The sequence below is a fragment of the Platichthys flesus genome, chromosome 20 (assembly GCF_949316205.1).
Source record: "Platichthys flesus chromosome 20, fPlaFle2.1, whole genome shotgun sequence".
Lineage (NCBI taxonomy): Eukaryota > Metazoa > Chordata > Actinopteri > Pleuronectiformes > Pleuronectidae > Platichthys > Platichthys flesus.
This window is the reverse complement of record NC_084964.1, coordinates 18,499,619-18,518,455: the sequence shown is the minus strand read 5'-3', so window position 1 is coordinate 18,518,455 and position 18,837 is coordinate 18,499,619. Positions and strand designations below refer to the sequence as shown.

Genomic DNA, 18,837 nt, shown 5'->3' with positions numbered 1-18,837 from the left:
CGGTTTTCCCTCCATCTTTTGGACCAGTGTTAAACCAGACATGAGTTAAACAGGTTTAACAAGTTTACATTACTCTGTACAGAATGCACATATTTTATATATTTCATATTTTGAAAAATCTTTATAAGCGTATATTTCTAAAGACATTCAAATCTATAACTACCAGATAAAGAGTATCCTGAGCAGCTGTGTTTTGGTAATTACATGTTTGGGTAAATAACAGCCAGAAAAAATCAGTGAAATCTTTCTGTAAACACATTTCCATTTATTAAAGTTCACAAGAGAATCAAAGTGATTTAAAAAAAGGATTTAATGAGGACACATGCTCATAGTTTCACTGGTGAGTATCTCTGACACACAGACAAGTGAGTGGAAAGTCGTCCCTGTAATAACAAAATCTATCAAATATATACGTTCCATCCTTTTGGTCTGACTCCACATCCGAAACATTAAGGACATTTGAGATTTTATCAGGTCCTGGTTTATACTTAACGTCCAATCACGTACAGCGTTGAAATAAATAGTCCATTGTTTGAGAGAATCTCCTCCAAGAAGATTCACCTTATTCCTGCTTCTCTGGTTTAGAGCTAGAACAAGTAAAGAGCTATGGCTTTTCTAAGATAAGGACACAAACTCAGACAAGTTAGAAACTGCCGTTTGCACAAATTCAAAAAGGAGGAGTGACTACACTGTTTAAAGTGGTGGTGATGACGGAGACTTCGATCTACAGGCTCTGATCACATGACGCAGGACAAAGTACAGGTCCTCAGTATTCGTAACATCAAGAGCATCAGCGGCGTCTGAAGGCGCGGGAGATCCTCCAGGCGTTGGGCTCCTCGTAGCGATTGTACAGAGGCTCCAGACGTTGCTGCTTCTTCTGCTTGCTGAGGCGCGTGGGGTCAGACACTTTGAAGAAGGCCGGAGAGAACTCCACCAGCCAGCGGGGGTCGATGGTGGTCACCTCTCGCATGTACTCCTTGGTGGTCAACACCAACTCGTGGTAGACGACCCTGCGGAGAAGAATGAGAGGATGTTAGAAGATCCATTTTACATAATAAAAAGAAAAGATGCATTTCTTCTCAGACTGAGATCGGTGAGGTTCTGTCGTACCACTCCGGCTGGCGGTTGAACAGAGCACTGGAGGGGTGAATGTACACGACTTGCTGGTCGATCAGCGTCCTGTAGCCCTCCTGAGGATCCTTTTTGGCCGCGTTCCTGAAGAAGCCACTGCAGATGGCCTTCTGGACTCGCACTGTGGCTTTCCCACATGTCACCACATCAAGCTTATGTCTGAGGAGAGAAGAGCGTGTTGGGTGTTCATGAGCAATCCACAAGGTTGTATACAAACTGTCATGTTCTATAATGACGCCATCCTACCGGTCCATGATACCCAGCATCTGTTTGCGGATGTCCTGGGCTCGGCGCAGGGAGCGGGCCTGGATGAAGTTCTCGTAGCACCAGGGGTTGGAGAACTTGTTGTTCTTCCAGGAGTTGTAGACAGCCAGCAGAGTCAGGTGGTCTCCCTCAGCTTGGTGGAACTTGGCCTTCTTCTGGTCGGCCAGGGCTTGTTTGTCCTTTAAAAAAAACAATTAGATATTTTTGATCTGGTACTAAATTAGTTCTCTATCTGTATCCAGTCATTTCAAAGCTCCATGTTTAGTGCTGATCGTACCTTTGGCCGATAGAAGACATTCTGCACAGACAGCATGGACACGATGGTGAGCATCTCCTCGCTGCAGCCCAGATGCACGGACATGATCAACATCTTACAGAGCATCGGCTCCAGAGGGAACTCAGCCATCTAGAGGACAGGCGGAGAAAAGAACAAATATAATTTCAGTGACATGAGAGGAGGAGAGGGAAGTGAGGGACAGATGTGAAGAACCGAACTACATAGTTAATTTATTCAAACTATACAAGTGATCTGATGTAAATGAACCACTTCATTTAACAATGATGTCACTCCTCACCCTTCTGCCGAGCCTGGTGAGTAAACCTTCATCGTCCAGAGCTCCCAGAGTGTAGAGCTGCTCCATGGCTGTGATCAGAGTCTCCATGGGAGGAGCGTCCATGAAGTCGAAGGACAGCAGGTCATTGATGCCCATGGCCTGGTGGAGGAGACACAAACAGGAGGAGATACATATGGATTTGAATTAAAGATATTTACCTTCATATTTACCTTAGGAAGGTTTTCATTTCCAATACATAAACTTTAATTTAAATGCATCTCATGTCTAATTGAGTCTTTCTAAAATATGGGACAGAAGGACACCAGGCAGTCGTGAAAACTGATCTACAAACAGACAGTAACCACTCGTTTCCTTTACAGCATCACTGCCTGTACTCTTTTACAGTCTAACAGCGCCCCCTGCAGCCACACAAGGGGATTTATTCTTGGAGATAAACTCTGGTTTTTAATAACCTCTGAGTCTTTTTAACTGATCAACAGTTCAGCTTCACTCTTCAACTCGCTGGAGCTGATTGTGACAGTTGAAGCTGTGACTCAGTCAGTTCTTCTCACAGGAGATCAAACCCACTCACCAGAGTTACAGAGAACAGACGTTCGGGGGATGAGAGGAAACATTCTTCACGTTCACAGTCCTGAGACATCACCATTCAAGCTCAACTATCTCTGAAGCTGCTATTTTAAGGTAAAAGGGTATAAAGGTTGTAGATAAGACAGGAGCCCAGCATGTTGGGTTACCTTCAGAGACAGCACCGTGCTGGCCAAGTTGGTTCTCTGGATCTCAGGCACGTTGGTCGTCAGCATCTCGTCTCTGTAGGCTCTCTCTGTGTAGAGCCTGTACGTTTTCCCTGGGCCAGTTCTGCCGGCTCGACCCGCCCTCTGCTTGGCCTGGGCCTAACAGAGACAAGACAAAACAGATATAAATCCACCAGACCTCGCTACTTTATTGTACTAATTGTTTAATATTGACTATTTGCAGTGTTGCGGTCATCTTTGAGGTGTTGTACCTGTGAGATGGGAGTCACCACAAGCTGGTCGATACCGGTCTTGGAGTTGTAGACTTTTTGCTTGACAAAGCCGGGGTCGACCACATAGTAAATCCCATCTATGGTCAGAGACGTCTCTGCGATGTTTGTGGCAATGACCACCTACAGAAAGTGAAGTGAAACAAACACACAGAGTTAGATGTGTTCCTGTTGTTGCATTTTACCAGGAAGTTCTAAATAAAGCGGATTTCTTAAAAACTAAAGAAGAAGCCAAGCCAATGACCCCAGAAAACATTAAATCTAAAGTCAGCTGAAGAGCTAATGGAATAAAAGGATAAACCATAAACAAAGAACATGGATTGAATACAAAGCAGAGAACGAAACCCAGTATGTTTTTGAACCAGCATTCTTCAAACATCCAGACCATAATTCAATGCAGATACTGAATTGTGCCAGTTTATGTGAAGTACAAATTTGTAACAGGAACTTATTGGATATGTTTTCCATATGTTTGAAAGAAACATTGAATGGAGGAACCTTTCTGCTGCCTGGTGGAGCCGGGTCGAAGATTCTGGTCTGCATCTCGCTGGGCAGGGCCGAGTAAACAGGCAGAATAATGAGCTCAGGCACATCCGGCCCCAGAGACTTCATCCGCTCGTACAGGATCTCACAGGCCGTGTCGATCTCCTCCTGACCCGTCAGAAACACCAGGACGTCACCTGGACGCAGACGAAGGAGGATGATGTTAGAGCACAACAGAGGAAGAGACACAGAGAGAATTTTGTGCTTTCAAGATTTTAAACTCGTACCTGGAGGCTCAGTCAGATGAATCTGCATGACGGTGATGAGACTGGCATCCAGGTAGTCTGTCTCCGGCTCTTTGGTGTAAAGCACCTCCACTGGATACGTTCTGCCGGGGATGGTGAAGATTGGCGCTTCATAGAAATACTGAGAGAACTTCACAGCGTCCAGTGTAGCTGACGTAACGATCAGCTTCATGTCCGTGCGTTTCATGACAGTCTGAAAACAGAAACAGGACACTCAGCATCTCCTCAAAGTTTCCCTCAGAAGATGAATGTGTGAGCTTGTGCTCGTCTTCCTCACCTTCTTCAGGAGACCAAAGAGAACATCAGTGTGGATCGTCCTCTCGTGAGCTTCATCCAACATGATGATGGCGTACTGCCCCAGTTCGGAGTCGATCAAACACTCTCTCAACAGCATACCGTCCGTCATGTACTTGATCACCGTCTCAGGACTGGTGCAGTCCTCAAACCGGATGGTGTAACCCACCTAGAAAAAACAGAGAGAAAGATTTAACACATGTTCACAGCGTTGTGTTGATGAATCCACAGATTGACACGGTGTCAGGGGGAGGGTCACTCACCTCTTGTCCAAGACAACAACCATATTCCTCTGAGACTCTCTTTGCCACCGACATGGCGGCCACACGACGGGGCTGCGTGCACCCAATCTTCCCGCGGGTGGTGTAACCAGCCTCAGCCAGGTACTGGGTGATCTGTGTGGTCTTACCGGATCCTGTCTCTCCGATCACAATCAGGATCTGGTTGTCATGAACAGCCTGAAGAGATTTACAGGAAGACAGGAAGTTACAAACCGGTAGTAGAGCGGTTATATCATTGTTTACAGAGCTGGAACAGAATTCGGTAACATCTGAACGGGGACAAACCTGAATGAGCTGCTCCTTCAGCTTGTAGATGGGCAGACTCTCCCTCTGCTCCAGGATGGAGAGCGCGGTCTTCTTTCCATAAGAGGCCTTGTTGCCCCCGAAGGCGTGTTTCTTCCACTCTGGGATGTCGTTGGGCATCATGCCGATGCCTCTCATGTTGGCTGCAATCTGCCTGCCGTCGACTGTGAAGAGGAGTAAAAGAGATCTCGATGATGTAGAGAAAACTCTACAGAAAAACTTAAGGCCATTCCTGCGTGGTTATGGCAGGATATTGCCCACCCTTGGTTTACACCACCTTGGGCCAGGGGGGGCGGGGATGTACAAGCACACTGATCCATGGCAAAACTTCACCATCCGGCCAGATAGCAGGCGGCAGGAAGCTAGATAACCATCTCCAGTACCAGCGAGCCTGAGGGGCACTGTCTCCCATCATGGAGGAAGCGTCATGACTCAGACTGGGCTGTGGTTTTAATTAAGCAGACCTCCTACAGAGGTTGCTCGACTAAATTACTAAATTACTCAAGGCTCAAGTGTCAAAAGCAAAGATAAAACTCTTGATATTTAGATAAAAAGTCTGATAATTAACATGTTAATTTCAATCTAGCAGATGATTTTAGGGCAAAATATTGGTTTGATTTATCTTTCTTCCACAGCACCAACATCTGTGACTCAGAAATGACTCAATATGCACATCTAATGGATTCCTCACCGTCTGGCAGTGGGTCCACCCAGTGTTTATTCAGCCCCATGGGGATGGAGTCCATCTCGGCCTCACGCGCAGCCTGCTTCAGCTCTCGTCTTTCCTTCGCCAGAGCGCTCTGCATCATGGCGGCCTGGGACAGAGAGCCATCTGGATTCTGTGGACGGCAGAGGAAAACGACGGGGGGGGGGGGGTCACTTTGAGGCTGGGTATCATAAATGCTTTTTATGTCATTCTGTGTTTGTGCCGCCTCCAGGTTATGTTGCTCACTATGTCCATCTGCTCACATTATTAAGTAAACACTGACGAATTTGCTAAAGGTTGAAACAGTTAAATGTTCAATAAATCATTTGTTTATTTAGCAACACATAGGATATGATGATATGTACATGACATGGAGGTGAAACATACCTTGACGATCTTGACTGGGCTCATGTCCATGCTTTGCTTGGTGTGTCCCCTCAGGAATGGAGGTTCTTCTTCAACCAGCTCAATTTCCAAGTCTTCGTCTGAATGAGAGTAATCACAACTAATCAGTACACAACCCACTCAGTCACAGTTCATCTGAATTCGTGTTTCGATAAATGTCCCTTACCCTCCTCATCGTCAACTTTGGGAAGGATCCCGGTCTCATCATCAAAATCAGGGAACTCTTCTTTGGACAGCACATTGGCAGCGATCATCTGAGAGCAGACAACGAGGATGAGTCAACGTTTTCCTCCAACAACTAAACAGCTTCTTAACTGAAATCTATACAGTTTGATTACCGACCTGTTTGATTTCCCACTTCTCTGGGTCAGAGATTTTAGTGAGCCTCTTTCGCTCCAGGGTGTCGTCCTGCTCCATTTCAGGGACGTGGCCCAAGTTCACGTTGACAGGCCGGTCTGGGTTCCTCATGGAGATCTCGTCCCCGTCTGGTCCCACGTTCCTTCTCCTGTTGGGGTTCAGGTCTTCTCCGGTCTCCTGATCCACATCCTGAAAAAGAAAGGAGACAAAGTTTAGAAAAGTGGCACGCTCACACCTGAAGGAATAACTCTCTTTGTATAGTATTACTGGATGTTCTTTCTTACCTTCATACTGAGGCTGGTCTTGGAGCCAGTGAACGAGAGCACCTTGATTTTAACTCTCTGGCCTTTGCTGACGACATCAGCCACGTTGGCCACGCGTCCCTCTCGACGCAGCTCTGAGATGTGGACCAGTCCCTCCCAGCGTTTCCTACACGAGAAGCACACACAAGGTTGACTTCTCCGCTAATTAAACAGACTCCAGTTACTTAAAGCTCCATGTGAAGGCCTTACATCATAGTCAAGGAAATGTGACATGACGCAAACCAGAACTGAGGTTTTTGTTTTTACCAAGAAATAACCCTTGTAATGGAAAATATCACTGACCAGTTTCTAAGGTATTGGAAATCCCCTTACTAAGTGTCTCACTGCTGTGATACTGTCTACCTGACACGATGGAACCCTTATTTGGTGATGTTTTTCTTTTAACTGGTACCAGGGCAGTAGGGTGAGGTTTTTCTTCTAACTGGTACCCGGGACGGAAGGACACAGCAGATAAGACAGAGGATGATCTCATGTCTTTCATGTCTTTTTTCTTCTTCTTCTTCATCATATCATGTCTTATGAAACGCCTCGTTGTATAAGTTCTGGCTTCTGTGAACTTGCAGCCAGTTGTTCCATTTTGAGCACCGGTGCTTGTTGTGTAAACTCTACAGAGCTTATTTTTATAAAGACTCAAAAGCAACTCCGGTCTGAGAATTTCATTATTTCAAATCTCAAGATGAATTTCCATCGCACCCGGAAGTTCGGTTAAAGTTGTATGATACTGACCTTAAACCCTCGAGCTGAACAAAGCATCCAAACTGCATGATGCTGGTGATTTTGCCGTTGTAAATGTCTCCGACTGAAGGCTCTTCAGGTGGAGGGCGGTCCACGTGCTTGTCTTTCCAGTCTTGGTCTTTCTTGGGACTCGGTGAACGCTCGGTCCAGCGGGTGGATTTGTCTTTTCTTTTACCCTGATCTCTATCCCTGTCTCTCTCTCTGTGGTGATCGCTGGAGCGAGACCTGGACTCGGAACGTGATCGAGAACGATGTCTTCTCTTCCTGTCTCTGTCCCGGTCTCGGTCTCTGTCTCTATCTCTGTGTCGGTCTCTGTCTCGGCTGCGACTTCGGCTGCGGCGTCTGCTCTTCTCGGACCTAATGGAACAAGTGAGAAAATTACATAAAAGAAAACTGTTGAATTTACAATTATATTAAGAGCAGATGACATATTGGTTGGTTTGGAAAATATAGACATGACACATGTCTTCAGTCATCTTACCGGCTCTTGCTGCTTTTTGAGTCTTCCCCACTGACACTGGGCATAAACATCTCCAGCTCTTTCATGGCTGCAGCTGCTACTTTATCATCATCTTCATCTAGGATCTTCAGAAGGAGTGAGACAAACAAACGTCAGGAACAAAGCAGCATCATCCACCAGCTTCCAGTTGTTTTACATGAGTGAGATTCTGACAGTTGAGTAGAATGAGTCTGAAGAAGTGTCTCCCAAGAGAAAATGATACTGGTACAGGATGGGTAGGGATGGCTTGTGCTAATTCACATGTGTGGACATCTATTTATTATTGTGTATATATTTTTTTCTGAACATACAAAGAGACTGACTGAATTGATGTTAATGTTTGTTTTAACTGTAAATACATGTTTATATATGTTTGTGCCTTATTAATAACATAAATGCTGAGCTTGGGCCACATACCTTCGGCCCCGGTTCGTTAGCTCGACAAAGCGCAGGAAACAACTCCTTCAGTCGATCCTTCTCTGTATTCGGCTTGACCAACGCCTCAGACACTAGAGATGGATGAAGATTCATGATTATGAGTTTAGACGAGGAAGCAAAAGCTCATAACACTTAACAGTTAACAGACACATATGAAGCAATGGGATCAACAACAACAACAGAGATATTACTCCGTATCTTGGTGGAAATGAGTCGTGTCCCATTTCCATCATAGTTTAATAGAGTAGACCTGTGATTAGCAGAGGGACTTTTGAATCTTTCCCTTGATGACAGGGTTAATAATGAACTACATGAACTCACCTTTACTGGTCGGCGCCTTGGTCGGAGGTCGCATTGTCTGAATGAGCCTGAGCAAGTTACCGATGAGAGAATCCTGCGGTAGACACATCAGAAGAGGCAGATACAGGGTTTAGTTACCAGGTGGGAGTTAGCTGCATGCTAGCTGCCAGCTAACAGGAGGTGCAGATTCACACTTACCATGAACTCGGCTCCGTTTTTGAGCAGAATAGCTTTGAATCCATCGAAGCTCGGCTCCTTCTCCGCGAGGCTGATGACGAATTCAGCTGCGAAGAGAAGGACACGAGTTAAACCGCAGTGGTTCAGATCGAAGGTTGAGAAAAACAACGCAAAACAACACGATACAACGACTGAGATATAACGACGGTTGTGAGAAAACACAGATTCACAGATTTTAAAGCTAGCTAGCAGCGGAGGCTAGTTAGCATAGGCTAGCTAGTTAGCCGATATTTCTCGCTGGGACACCAACCTAAGTCCTTATCGCTGATTCCAAGATGGTTGTCGAGCTCCGTGCACACTTTGGACACCAGAGACAAATACTCGAGCTGCGAGAGCTCGTCCACGGATCCGTCCGCCATCCTCCACGCGGCTTGTTTATCGTTCAGTTCGGCTAAACGACGACAGACATGTTGGATGCGGAGAGCGTCCACTTCCGCAAATTAGGCGGAAGTGCGTCAGGGGTGGCCTTTGTTGTTGTTTTTCTTTTGCCCCTCCCCACCGCACGATGGCGCTAAAACGTTAATGTACAGCGTGGGCTCGGTGTGTTTGTCCACGTGTTGCGTGTTTACTACAAACTGGAGGAAGAGCAAACTCCGTCTGTGATGTTTACTGTCAAATATCAGCTGGTTTTTACTGTGGGAGAAGAAACGTACAAGTTTAAATGTTTTATAATATATTAAAACACCCATTAAACTCAGGGTTTGATGAGTGAAGGTCAAAGTCGGGGTCGTTAGGGTCACGGTTCAAATCCCCCTCGCACTGAACTGATGAAACTTGTTTTAAAATAATTACTAAGCCATGAACTAATTTCTACTTTTAGTCAATCAATGTCGTAAAATGCACCAAAACAGTTCAATTAGTTTTGTGAGCAGAATTTAGGGGAATTAGATAGATAGATAGATAGATAGATAGATAGATAGATATATAGATAGATAGATAGATAGATAGACAGATAGATAGATAGTTTGATACAAAGATAGATAGATAGATAGATAGATAGATAGATAGATAGATAGATAGATAGATAGATAGACAGACAGATAGATAGATAGATAGATAGATAGATAGATAGATAGATAGATAGTTTGATACAAAGATAGATAGATAGATAGATAGATAGATAGATAGATAGATACATAGATAGATAGATGGATAGATAGATAGATAGAGAGAGAGATAGATAGATAGATAGATAGATAGATAGATAGATAGATAGATAGATAGATAGATAGATAGATAGATAGATAGATAGATAGATAGATAGATAGATAGATAGATAGATGGATAGATAGATAGATAGATAGATAGATAGATAGATAGTTTGATACAAAGATAGATAGATAGATAGATAGATAGATAGATAGATAGATAGATAGATAGATAGATAGATGGATAGATAGATAGATAGATAGATAGTTTGATACATAGATAGATAGATAGATAGATAGATAGATAGATAGATAGATAGATAGATAGATAGATAGATAGATAAACATTAAATGTGTAAAAGACTGTACATACTCCAGTAAATGATACCTGGATGTAATGCTTTACACAGACCGTTAACATGGGCCAGGATTTTAAGACCTAGTGGCAGTTTCAAGTATAAAAACATTAAAAAACTAAGCATCAAAGATATTTCTCATGATTTGTTTGATAGTAAATTACATACACATATATCTTTGCACAAATGTATGACGGTAGTTCATAACTTATATTATTCACCTTGAGGAAAGCAGAGGAATGTTGAGACATAAATATTCTTTTATCACATCATCGGTTTTAAATCAAAACTACGAGTTCCCGTAAAACAACACAAAGATCCTCTTCTCCAGAAGAAGGAGGTCACAGATGGAGTTCATCTAAATTGATCTTGTTTTGATATGGATTTCACCGTTGGCATGTTGATGAGAATCACTTTAGTCGAACTGGACAAACCCTCTCAGACGCTGTCCCACTTTACCTGAGCTCACCTGATCTCAGTTTACCACACAGTGAAAATGTACACCCCCCATACGTCTCCCCTTGTTAGGCTCCATGTCTTATGAACTGAACGAGGCTTTGTTTAAATATTCAGTGCACATTTTTTCGCAGAAGTTTAATTTAATGCTTTATGTTTTATGTTCTGTGGGCCCACAGTGCAGATCTAACTATGGCCCCAGGGATGCATAGCATGGAGTACATTATGTCCACACTTGCCTTGTTGCCTAAATAATTTGTTACAGCGCGATAAATAATGTATGAGCCCTGATGGGTTTTAGACGTATAAAAAAAGTATGTTGCTCACCCCAGTTGTGCTCGGATGTGGAATTAAGTGAATATGTGGACATGTGCAGGTTTGGTGGACAAAAATATCAATATTATTCTTCTGACAGCTTTTTGACAGTGGAAGGGTTTTTTCTGCAGGAATGGAAGCAGGTGCTGAAGCAATTTAAGAACAAGATGATAAAGAAACAAATACACAAAGGTAAAATAATCAGAAATCTAGGGCACAGGTCTGGTTGGTCTGGTGACCCACATACAGAGGCTGCTTTGCTGCATCCATCATCCAACAAATCAATCCTCCTGAGAGGAGCTGGAGGCCGGAGACACCCTGGACAGGTCAGCAGCGTCTCGCAGGAGCAACACACACAACATGTGTGGAGACGTACACAAAGAAAACAACACAAACAAAGCAAGAACATGCAAATTAGACACAGAGAGGCCTCAAACCTGGATTTGAACCTGGAACCTTCTTGTCGGTGCTATCCACTACTCCCCTGTGCCGCCCTTTGCTTCCCATATTCTCTCATGATTGTTTTGTCCTGTAAAATGAAAGGATCCTCTTACTGGAAACATGGGAATTGAACCTATACACTGTGGTTTCTCTTGTGCCCCCATGGACTCTCAGAATGACTTTATCTGTGTTTCCTTCTGGGGCCAGAACACAGCATGTCCTGATTCATGGGTTTGAACCCACCAGCAGGTTATTTAACTTGTCTCTGGAGTGTTTTACCGAGGCAGAGGTGCGGACCAGTAAATCAAGACGCTGCATTGTACCACTTTGTATGGGTTGGTGTCTTTGTATAGTATTTTATAAGGTGTACAGTGTTTATGCTGGGGAATACGTGCAGGCAGGAGATGGGAGTCTTCCTCCCTCGTCCTGGGATCACCCTCCATAAACCTCCCAGCACATCCTCAACTCTCTGACCTGAAGTCCTCAGATTCAACCCTTATCACACATCACCAACATTCATCTTATGGGGCAGGACGGCGCAAGTGAAACTTTCACTAGTTCGTGCACGACCCTGAATAACATCTGTAACTTTAACGATTATTTCTGCACGTGTTACTCCGTGTTCTAAGAGGAGCTCTGATCCTCTATAATCTATGGAAATTATTTTTGCTTCGCTTTGCATTAATCATAGTCCCACGCGAGCTTTCTTAAAAGCATACGTCTTACACTTTTATGTCTTCCTACAGCTAGTTGTTGACTCAGTGGATTCTCTTCCATCCCAGGAGGTCACGGTTCTGAGACGTGACCACATGATCATTTCCAAGTCTTTGCATTTTTTCCCCTCCCTAAGTTGTTTCTCCCCATCTTCCCATTAAAATCACAAACTGGAATTTATCCAGCTGCTGAACCTTTAGATTCTGTCTTAGCAGAGGAAAATACACCGTTACTATAACTCATGATGTGACTCAAGTTGTTATGAAACAATGCAAACTTGTGCAATCTGTTTGCAACCATGATGAAAGTTCTGCCAGAGGTTCAGCGCATATACGTTACAGCCCAAACGCATGTGGTCACGTGTGTGGTGTTGTCATTTTTGAAACATCTCATTCCTGAAGCATCAGCATGAATCTGCAGAGGGGGGGTTCAGGGTCTGTGCAGGTCAGGTAGGAAGTGAGATACTGTTAAAATGCAAAAACAAGACGTTTAACACCTTCAGGGAAAAATGTGAGTTGACGTGATGTGATTTAAGAAGACCAGTTCTCTCATGACTCAGCGAAACAGAGACGATTAGCTAAGCAGAAAGACTGGAGGCAGGTGGACCAGCCAACCTGGTTGTTGGGAGTTTAATCCACACACAGGAACCAACTGATACCAAACCACTGAATTCCAATCTTCAAATGATTCTTTTACAAAACCATTAACTCCGGGATTTGAACCGGTGAGGTAACCGCGCAAACCACCACCCCCCCACGGTGCCACCCTTCTGGTCTGTAACAGAACCTCGACAATTACGAAGCCTTTTAGCAGAGAGCTTGTGGTTTGAGGTCTCATGTAACGGCCCTGTCGACACACAGGAGGAAAAACAATTTCTGGTTTCATGGGAAGTTTCGCCTGCAGGTGCTGAGTTTCTCTTCAGGAAGTAGATACAGCGCAGATCTACTCGGGTTAGAAACCTGTGAACGTCACAGAGATCTGCTTGTTCCTGTCAAAATGTCAAACTATTCTTATTTGGAACAAAAGGCCCTGAACCAAAACATGAAAAAAAATCCACCAGATCAAAAACCGCAGGCTCCACAGAACTTTTGCCCGTATATAGATATATGTATATAAGCTCTATAGAAGAAGACAAACTATCCATGTCAGTGTCCATAGCTCCAGGTAATCTGCACCGACAGAGAGGAGATGTTGAGACAGGTGGCACCACGCTGCGTCTCCAGACCTGGAGCTTTCTGTTTATTTTCTCTCCCTGTACATTTACGCACTTTGCCATGAATCCAACCCATGTTTATAAAAATAAAAAATAATCCTTTCATTTTCCTTTGTAATCCCCTGTGTGGTGTAGGCTTCCAGGATCATGTGCATAATGTCATTGACCGGGCTGGTTCCTCTCGCTCTGCCGTCCTCATGTGACCTGATTGGAGAGGACGCAGGGAAATGTATGTGCAGCAGTAAGCTTACACTTACATAAGAGGCCTCCAACGTATATGGAACACATGCTCCACACACACCGCTGTCCTTGATGTCCTCTCATGACTTCATACATGATCCCTATGGTGTGCAGTGAGGGCATGAAAGAGGGAGAGACGAGATGAAAAGAAGACGAGAAAGACAAAGAGAAAGACAAAGAGACAGTGTTTGAGTTGATCCACGTTAGACTCTCTAGCAGGAGAAAGAGACGGAGGGGGAGGTATTAGCAGGGCGTCCTCCCTTGAGGCCCAGCAGGAGGATCCTTGTGTCCTGGTACACAATGTACAGAACATTTGTGTTTACAGTTGCGTGTTGTTTTTAGACGTCCACGTTGCGTGGAGCAGGTTGCGGTACCCCCTGTGCCTTGTGTAACCGGGGTTGCATGCATGCGTGTAGCTATGTGCACACGAGGGAGGCCAGGACACAGAGGGTTGGAGGCGAACGGGTGTGTTAAAAAAAGTCTTTGAGAATTGAGCACATAGTGCAATTGACAGCACAGCTGGCTGCAGTGTACTCCGGCTGCTGAGTGGAAAATTCCTGCCATGACGGAGCATGGAGCATGAAGTGTGTGCATGTGATAGGCAGCGAGGGAGGGTGTGTGTGCATGACACACACGGGTGAGGGGAGGGAGAGAGGGGAGAGGGGGGGAGCCAAGGGGGCCGGGCTATCGTCCAAATAGCTGGAGAGGCATTGGTTGGCGGAAAAGCTGCCTTTGTGAGATCACAGCCCCCACAACAGCTTCCACCCACACCATGTGAAGAGATCCACGCCGGCTCCACCAAATGAGACGTGTTGAGGAGGACGAGCAGCCTTCATCACGTCACTCACATCACTGAGCGAACACAGACGCCTCTCTGCGGGGGGGGATTCTGTCACCTGCAGACTCCAGCTGCTGATGGTTACGAGCAGCCGAGCAGCATCTAGCTCTATATTTAAATTAAGTTTAAATCTGCAGGTCACCTACAACAACGACCTTGGTGTAGGGAACAGAAGATGAGACAGGAAGGCTGTCACACAGCTGTTCTCCCGAAGGATCACAACAGCTGTTCCTGTGTGTGAAGCTGAAAATATGTCATTTTATTTCTAATGCAAACGATGGTTCAAAAAGGTTGTGACAGAGTTTCTTTGTTTTAGCTCCTTTTAGAATTTCCTCTGTTTTTTTGGTTTCAGCCTCATTAATCGCCTCGTTTACAGGAAGTTGATTTACACAAAAAAAAAAAAAGTATCTGATAAACCAACTGGAGGCAACGATGAATCAAACAAAAGAAGTTAGGAACCAGCAGAAGCTGGTGAGAACCGAAAATTAAATTAATGGCCAGCTCCTCCCATTGTGCAAAAATGAAGCCAAAATATCACAGCTCCCGCCATCTTGAGCCAGAGTCTGTGTGGTGGTGATGGTGAAGTGGAGCTCAACCAATCGCAATCAAGACGTTTCACAGTGTTTTTATATCCAAACACTTTATAAAGAAAATGACAGAAACCATCTTTGACCTTCGACCTTGTCCCTTTTTCAGGAATCTCTGATTTCTTCACTTAAAGTTTGCATGAAAACACGTTTGGTACCAAAGAACTTCTATTGTTTGATAAGCACCTTGTCACTGTGATTGAAAAAGCTGTATCAATAAACACATCAATTATTATTTAACACACACTTAACTGTGTGTGCCTCTTGTCTCCTTTAACAGTTACAGCTGATAGCAACACAACCCTGTTTGTCCTTTGACCAGCAGGTGGCGCTCGACTATCAGACTGGACCAGTCACCCGCAGGTGACCTTTCACGACCTGACCCTTCGCTGTTGACCTTTACTGAACACGGCCATTTTACATGTCCTTCTCACTCCCGGGTCAGACTACGACCTGGATCCTGATTTGTACAAGACACCATCAGAAGGAAACTCTTCCACTTTCCCCTCCAGGAGTTCTGGGAACACGTTTTACTTCATCTCCTTCCTGTGTGAGTTTAAGGTGTCAGACGTGAGCTGATGACAGGTTCTCCACAGTTTGCTGAGCTGCTCTCTCTAATCCAAATTGCCAAAACTTGCAGCAAACACGTAAATCCATGACATGAGGATTAACAAGGTAATAACGCTGATGTTCTTTTTCTCATTACAACAGAACAGGCTGGAGATCACTGAGGGGGAATATCACACATCAGCAGATTCAATGAATTAAACCTGTTCCTTTGGACTGAGCGTGGTCTCTCACTGGGGAACCTCACAGCCCAGTGACAGTCATCTGATGGGATCCGTCAATAACACAGGATGTGACATGTGCTGATGAGCTGAGCAGTGCTGTCAGAGACCCTGAGGCTGATTCCACCAGACGAACCTGGTTCACTCCTCATTCACACGTGATCTCAACGCATGGACTTTACATCCTCCTGCTGCAGAGGAGCGTAAGACATGAATAAAACCAGGCAGATTTTCAATTATGCAGAGATCTTCCACCAAAGGAAGGTGCTCACACACCTCTGGTCAACGTGCCTGTCCTTAAATCGAAGGAGGATTAAGTGCTCATCTTGGATTATGGAGACATTTACATTTTCATCTTTTCTTACTGAAACCTGCGTCAGGGCTGCAGAGCGAGTTGGAGAGAGGTTTAAAAGTGTGGATGCTCCTGTACGTCTCCAACTTTCTCAGAAACTATGAGTTCAAAGTGTATGGACAGAAAAACACTGACATGATGCATCTGTCAGGAATCAGGACTGACTGGTGCAGTGTGTGTGTTGTAAATGTGTGTGTTTGTAACGTTGTGTTCTCTTGTCCTTTCGTTGTCCTCAGACACCTCTAGTGTCACTTTTTATTGTTAGTGTACAGGACGTTGTGTTTGCAGAGATTTTTATCTATGTTGCAGAGTGAAGTTAAAAAACTTTGTGTTCATCCTACCTGGTTTATCTGCAGTAGACTTTATAGTCAATGCATTTCGGATGTTTTCAGAGTCTGTTGCTCAATCGTCAAACCCAAATTTACTATTACAAATAAAAGCCCTGCAATTCAGCTCGATATATGGCATTGCAGTGACAAAATGAAAGTTGTGCTTTTACTTTGCAGAGAAATAGCTAAAGAGGAAGTTATCTTATGTAAGTTGTTACGTCCTCGGTCAATGTCGGCTTCAGTCGGATATGATGAAATAGAAAAAGGAAATAAAGGTTTGACCCAGTTTATGACCACTTCTGTAGTTTAGCTGATTAATATTGAATGTACCTTGGTTCCAATTTGATGCAGCACTTTCCCCGACCACTGAGAATGAACAGACTACGTGTGAAGTCAATTAGATGAACGGTTGATAAAAAGACAGATGTTTGTGGAGATATCGGGTAGATTTCACACTATAATGTTCAAGATCATGATACAGAACTGACATTTTCAATTAATTTGACAACAAACCTTCACAACTACACACAACAAGGACACAATGAAGTGATAACAAGAGACGTTCTTTTCTTGGTTCAGTTTATTAGTCCATTAATGAAAAAACCTTCCAGCAGGGCGGAGAACTGAGAGCCAATAACAGACCACAGAGCCAGTGAGATGTCAATTTAGTCACATATTTATTACATAAATATATAGTAAAATAGACCAGCGACAATTACCATAAAAATATCTTCCTTTAAAACCCTGACCATAAACAAAGATTTGAAAATCACACATTGACATTTACAAACACGCTGATTGTCTGGACCTGTCGTAAGCAGCCCACCACAAAAACCTGACATCACACCACCCAGTGGACTCGTGTTGGGAGGAGGGGGAGGTAAGAGTGGGGGGGGGGGGGGGGTTCCTCAGGAAGGGCAGGGGATTGGGTAATCGCGGGGAGGACAGGTCCAGGTGAGGAGGGGGTGAAGGTGTGGGTGGTGCGAGAGGAGATCACAGTAGATATTCCGAGGTTTCCTGCGTATGTTTGAGTTTATTTGAAACGAGGAGACAGTGTGTGTCTGTGTGTATGTGTGTTTGTGTGTTTAACCCCGAGTGTTGCCTACAGAGCGACTGTTTGTTGCATGTGTTGCCCCTGTGCTTCATGGGAGTGGATCCTGAATATTGTTCCTTTGCTTTGCACGAGAATGAGAGTAAAGACAAACGGAGAGAGGTACAGAACCAAAAACCTGAATAGTAGATTCTTCTTATTGTGTGTGAGGTTCAACCTGCAACAGATACTAGGAGGCTGGGGTTCCTAGTATCATCGTGTCGAAGTGGATACATCCGTAAATAGTCTCTGCTACTCTTTGTGTTAACCTGAAAATATACATATGACTATGTGGCACCTGTGGATAGAGTGGATCTCTATGCTTTGTACAGTGAATGGCCGGCGTGTTCTCCTGCGTGCTGTGAACTCATTCCAGACTCCAGCTTTGCATCAGACCTCCACCATCTGGGTTCTATCCCCTCTGACTTCTCGTTCTCTCTAGAGGTCGTGACAGCGCAGCTCTGATGCACGGCTGTGATAACCTGAATGTGGGAAATATTAACTCTGTGGACGTCAGGGCATCGTCTCAGCGACATGTGAGGTGGAGGAAAAACAACTCCAATTTATTCTGGGCAGGTGAAAAGATTCTAAATCAAATGGATAGATGTTTTATGAGAAGCAGGGAGCAGATGTGAAGATGGCACCAGCTTCTCTGACTTTAGAACATTCTTCATTCAGAACCTTTCTTCTGGGCTGCAGGGTCTAGTGGATTTCTGTCTCTGTGTGTATTTGTTTCCCATTTGTCACACTTTGAAATAGATTTGACTTGGATGAAAGTGCCTGATTTAAATAGTTTGATTTATTCAGAGTTCACGTTGCATCCCAGTAAAACATCAATATCACCTTTCTCGGCCCGAGTGATTCAGATTTCTTTCCACCTTACAAGTCGCTGAGTAATTTGCCTTTAACAAATCTCCCTGTGATGAAGTTGAGGAACCGATGAGCGGCTGAAATGTCTGATTTGCCTGAGAGACATTCTCTCTCTCTCTCTCTTGTGAACGTGTACAGTTCACACGGAGAGCTGTGACAAACAGGTCGACACTCTTTCAACAACGACCGACAGAAACACCTCATATCCCGTCTTTGGCACCTTCCATCGTCTGCCCCTGACCCTGAGGTCGAGACCCCTGAGTGTCCGCAGAACACATCATCATCATTTCTCCCAGCAGCCCCTGCAGTCTAGCCCGGCGTCCTCAAACCCAATTAGCATTTTGCGAATGGGTCTGGACCCTCTCGATTTCCAGCAGAGCTACAGCCAATCGTGTGGGACTTCAGCAGGTTGTTTTTCTGCTTTTAGAGAATATATATCATTC

At 44.5% G+C, this 18,837-nt stretch overlaps 1 protein-coding gene across 1 annotated transcript; it reads right to left on the bottom strand.

The window, feature by feature from the left end:
* Positions 1–292: 292 nt before the first annotated feature.
* On the bottom strand, positions 293–18,681 carry LOC133931755 (ATP-dependent RNA helicase DHX8). Its single transcript, XM_062378708.1, has 24 exons — positions 18,615–18,681; positions 8,908–9,087; positions 8,619–8,704; positions 8,442–8,514; positions 8,100–8,191; positions 7,665–7,768; positions 7,175–7,540; positions 6,410–6,554; positions 6,111–6,314; positions 5,935–6,022; positions 5,751–5,848; positions 5,349–5,496; positions 4,640–4,821; positions 4,337–4,531; positions 4,057–4,242; positions 3,762–3,972; positions 3,490–3,671; positions 2,974–3,114; positions 2,705–2,860; positions 1,971–2,108; positions 1,673–1,801; positions 1,378–1,574; positions 1,111–1,290; positions 293–1,010 (listed from the first exon to the last, which is right to left on the bottom strand). Exons 1-24 carry the CDS (start codon positions 18,679–18,681, stop codon positions 791–793), a joined length of 3,768 nt encoding a protein of 1,255 aa, XP_062234692.1. The 3' UTR covers positions 293–790.
* Between the last annotated feature and the right edge of the window lie 156 nt (positions 18,682–18,837).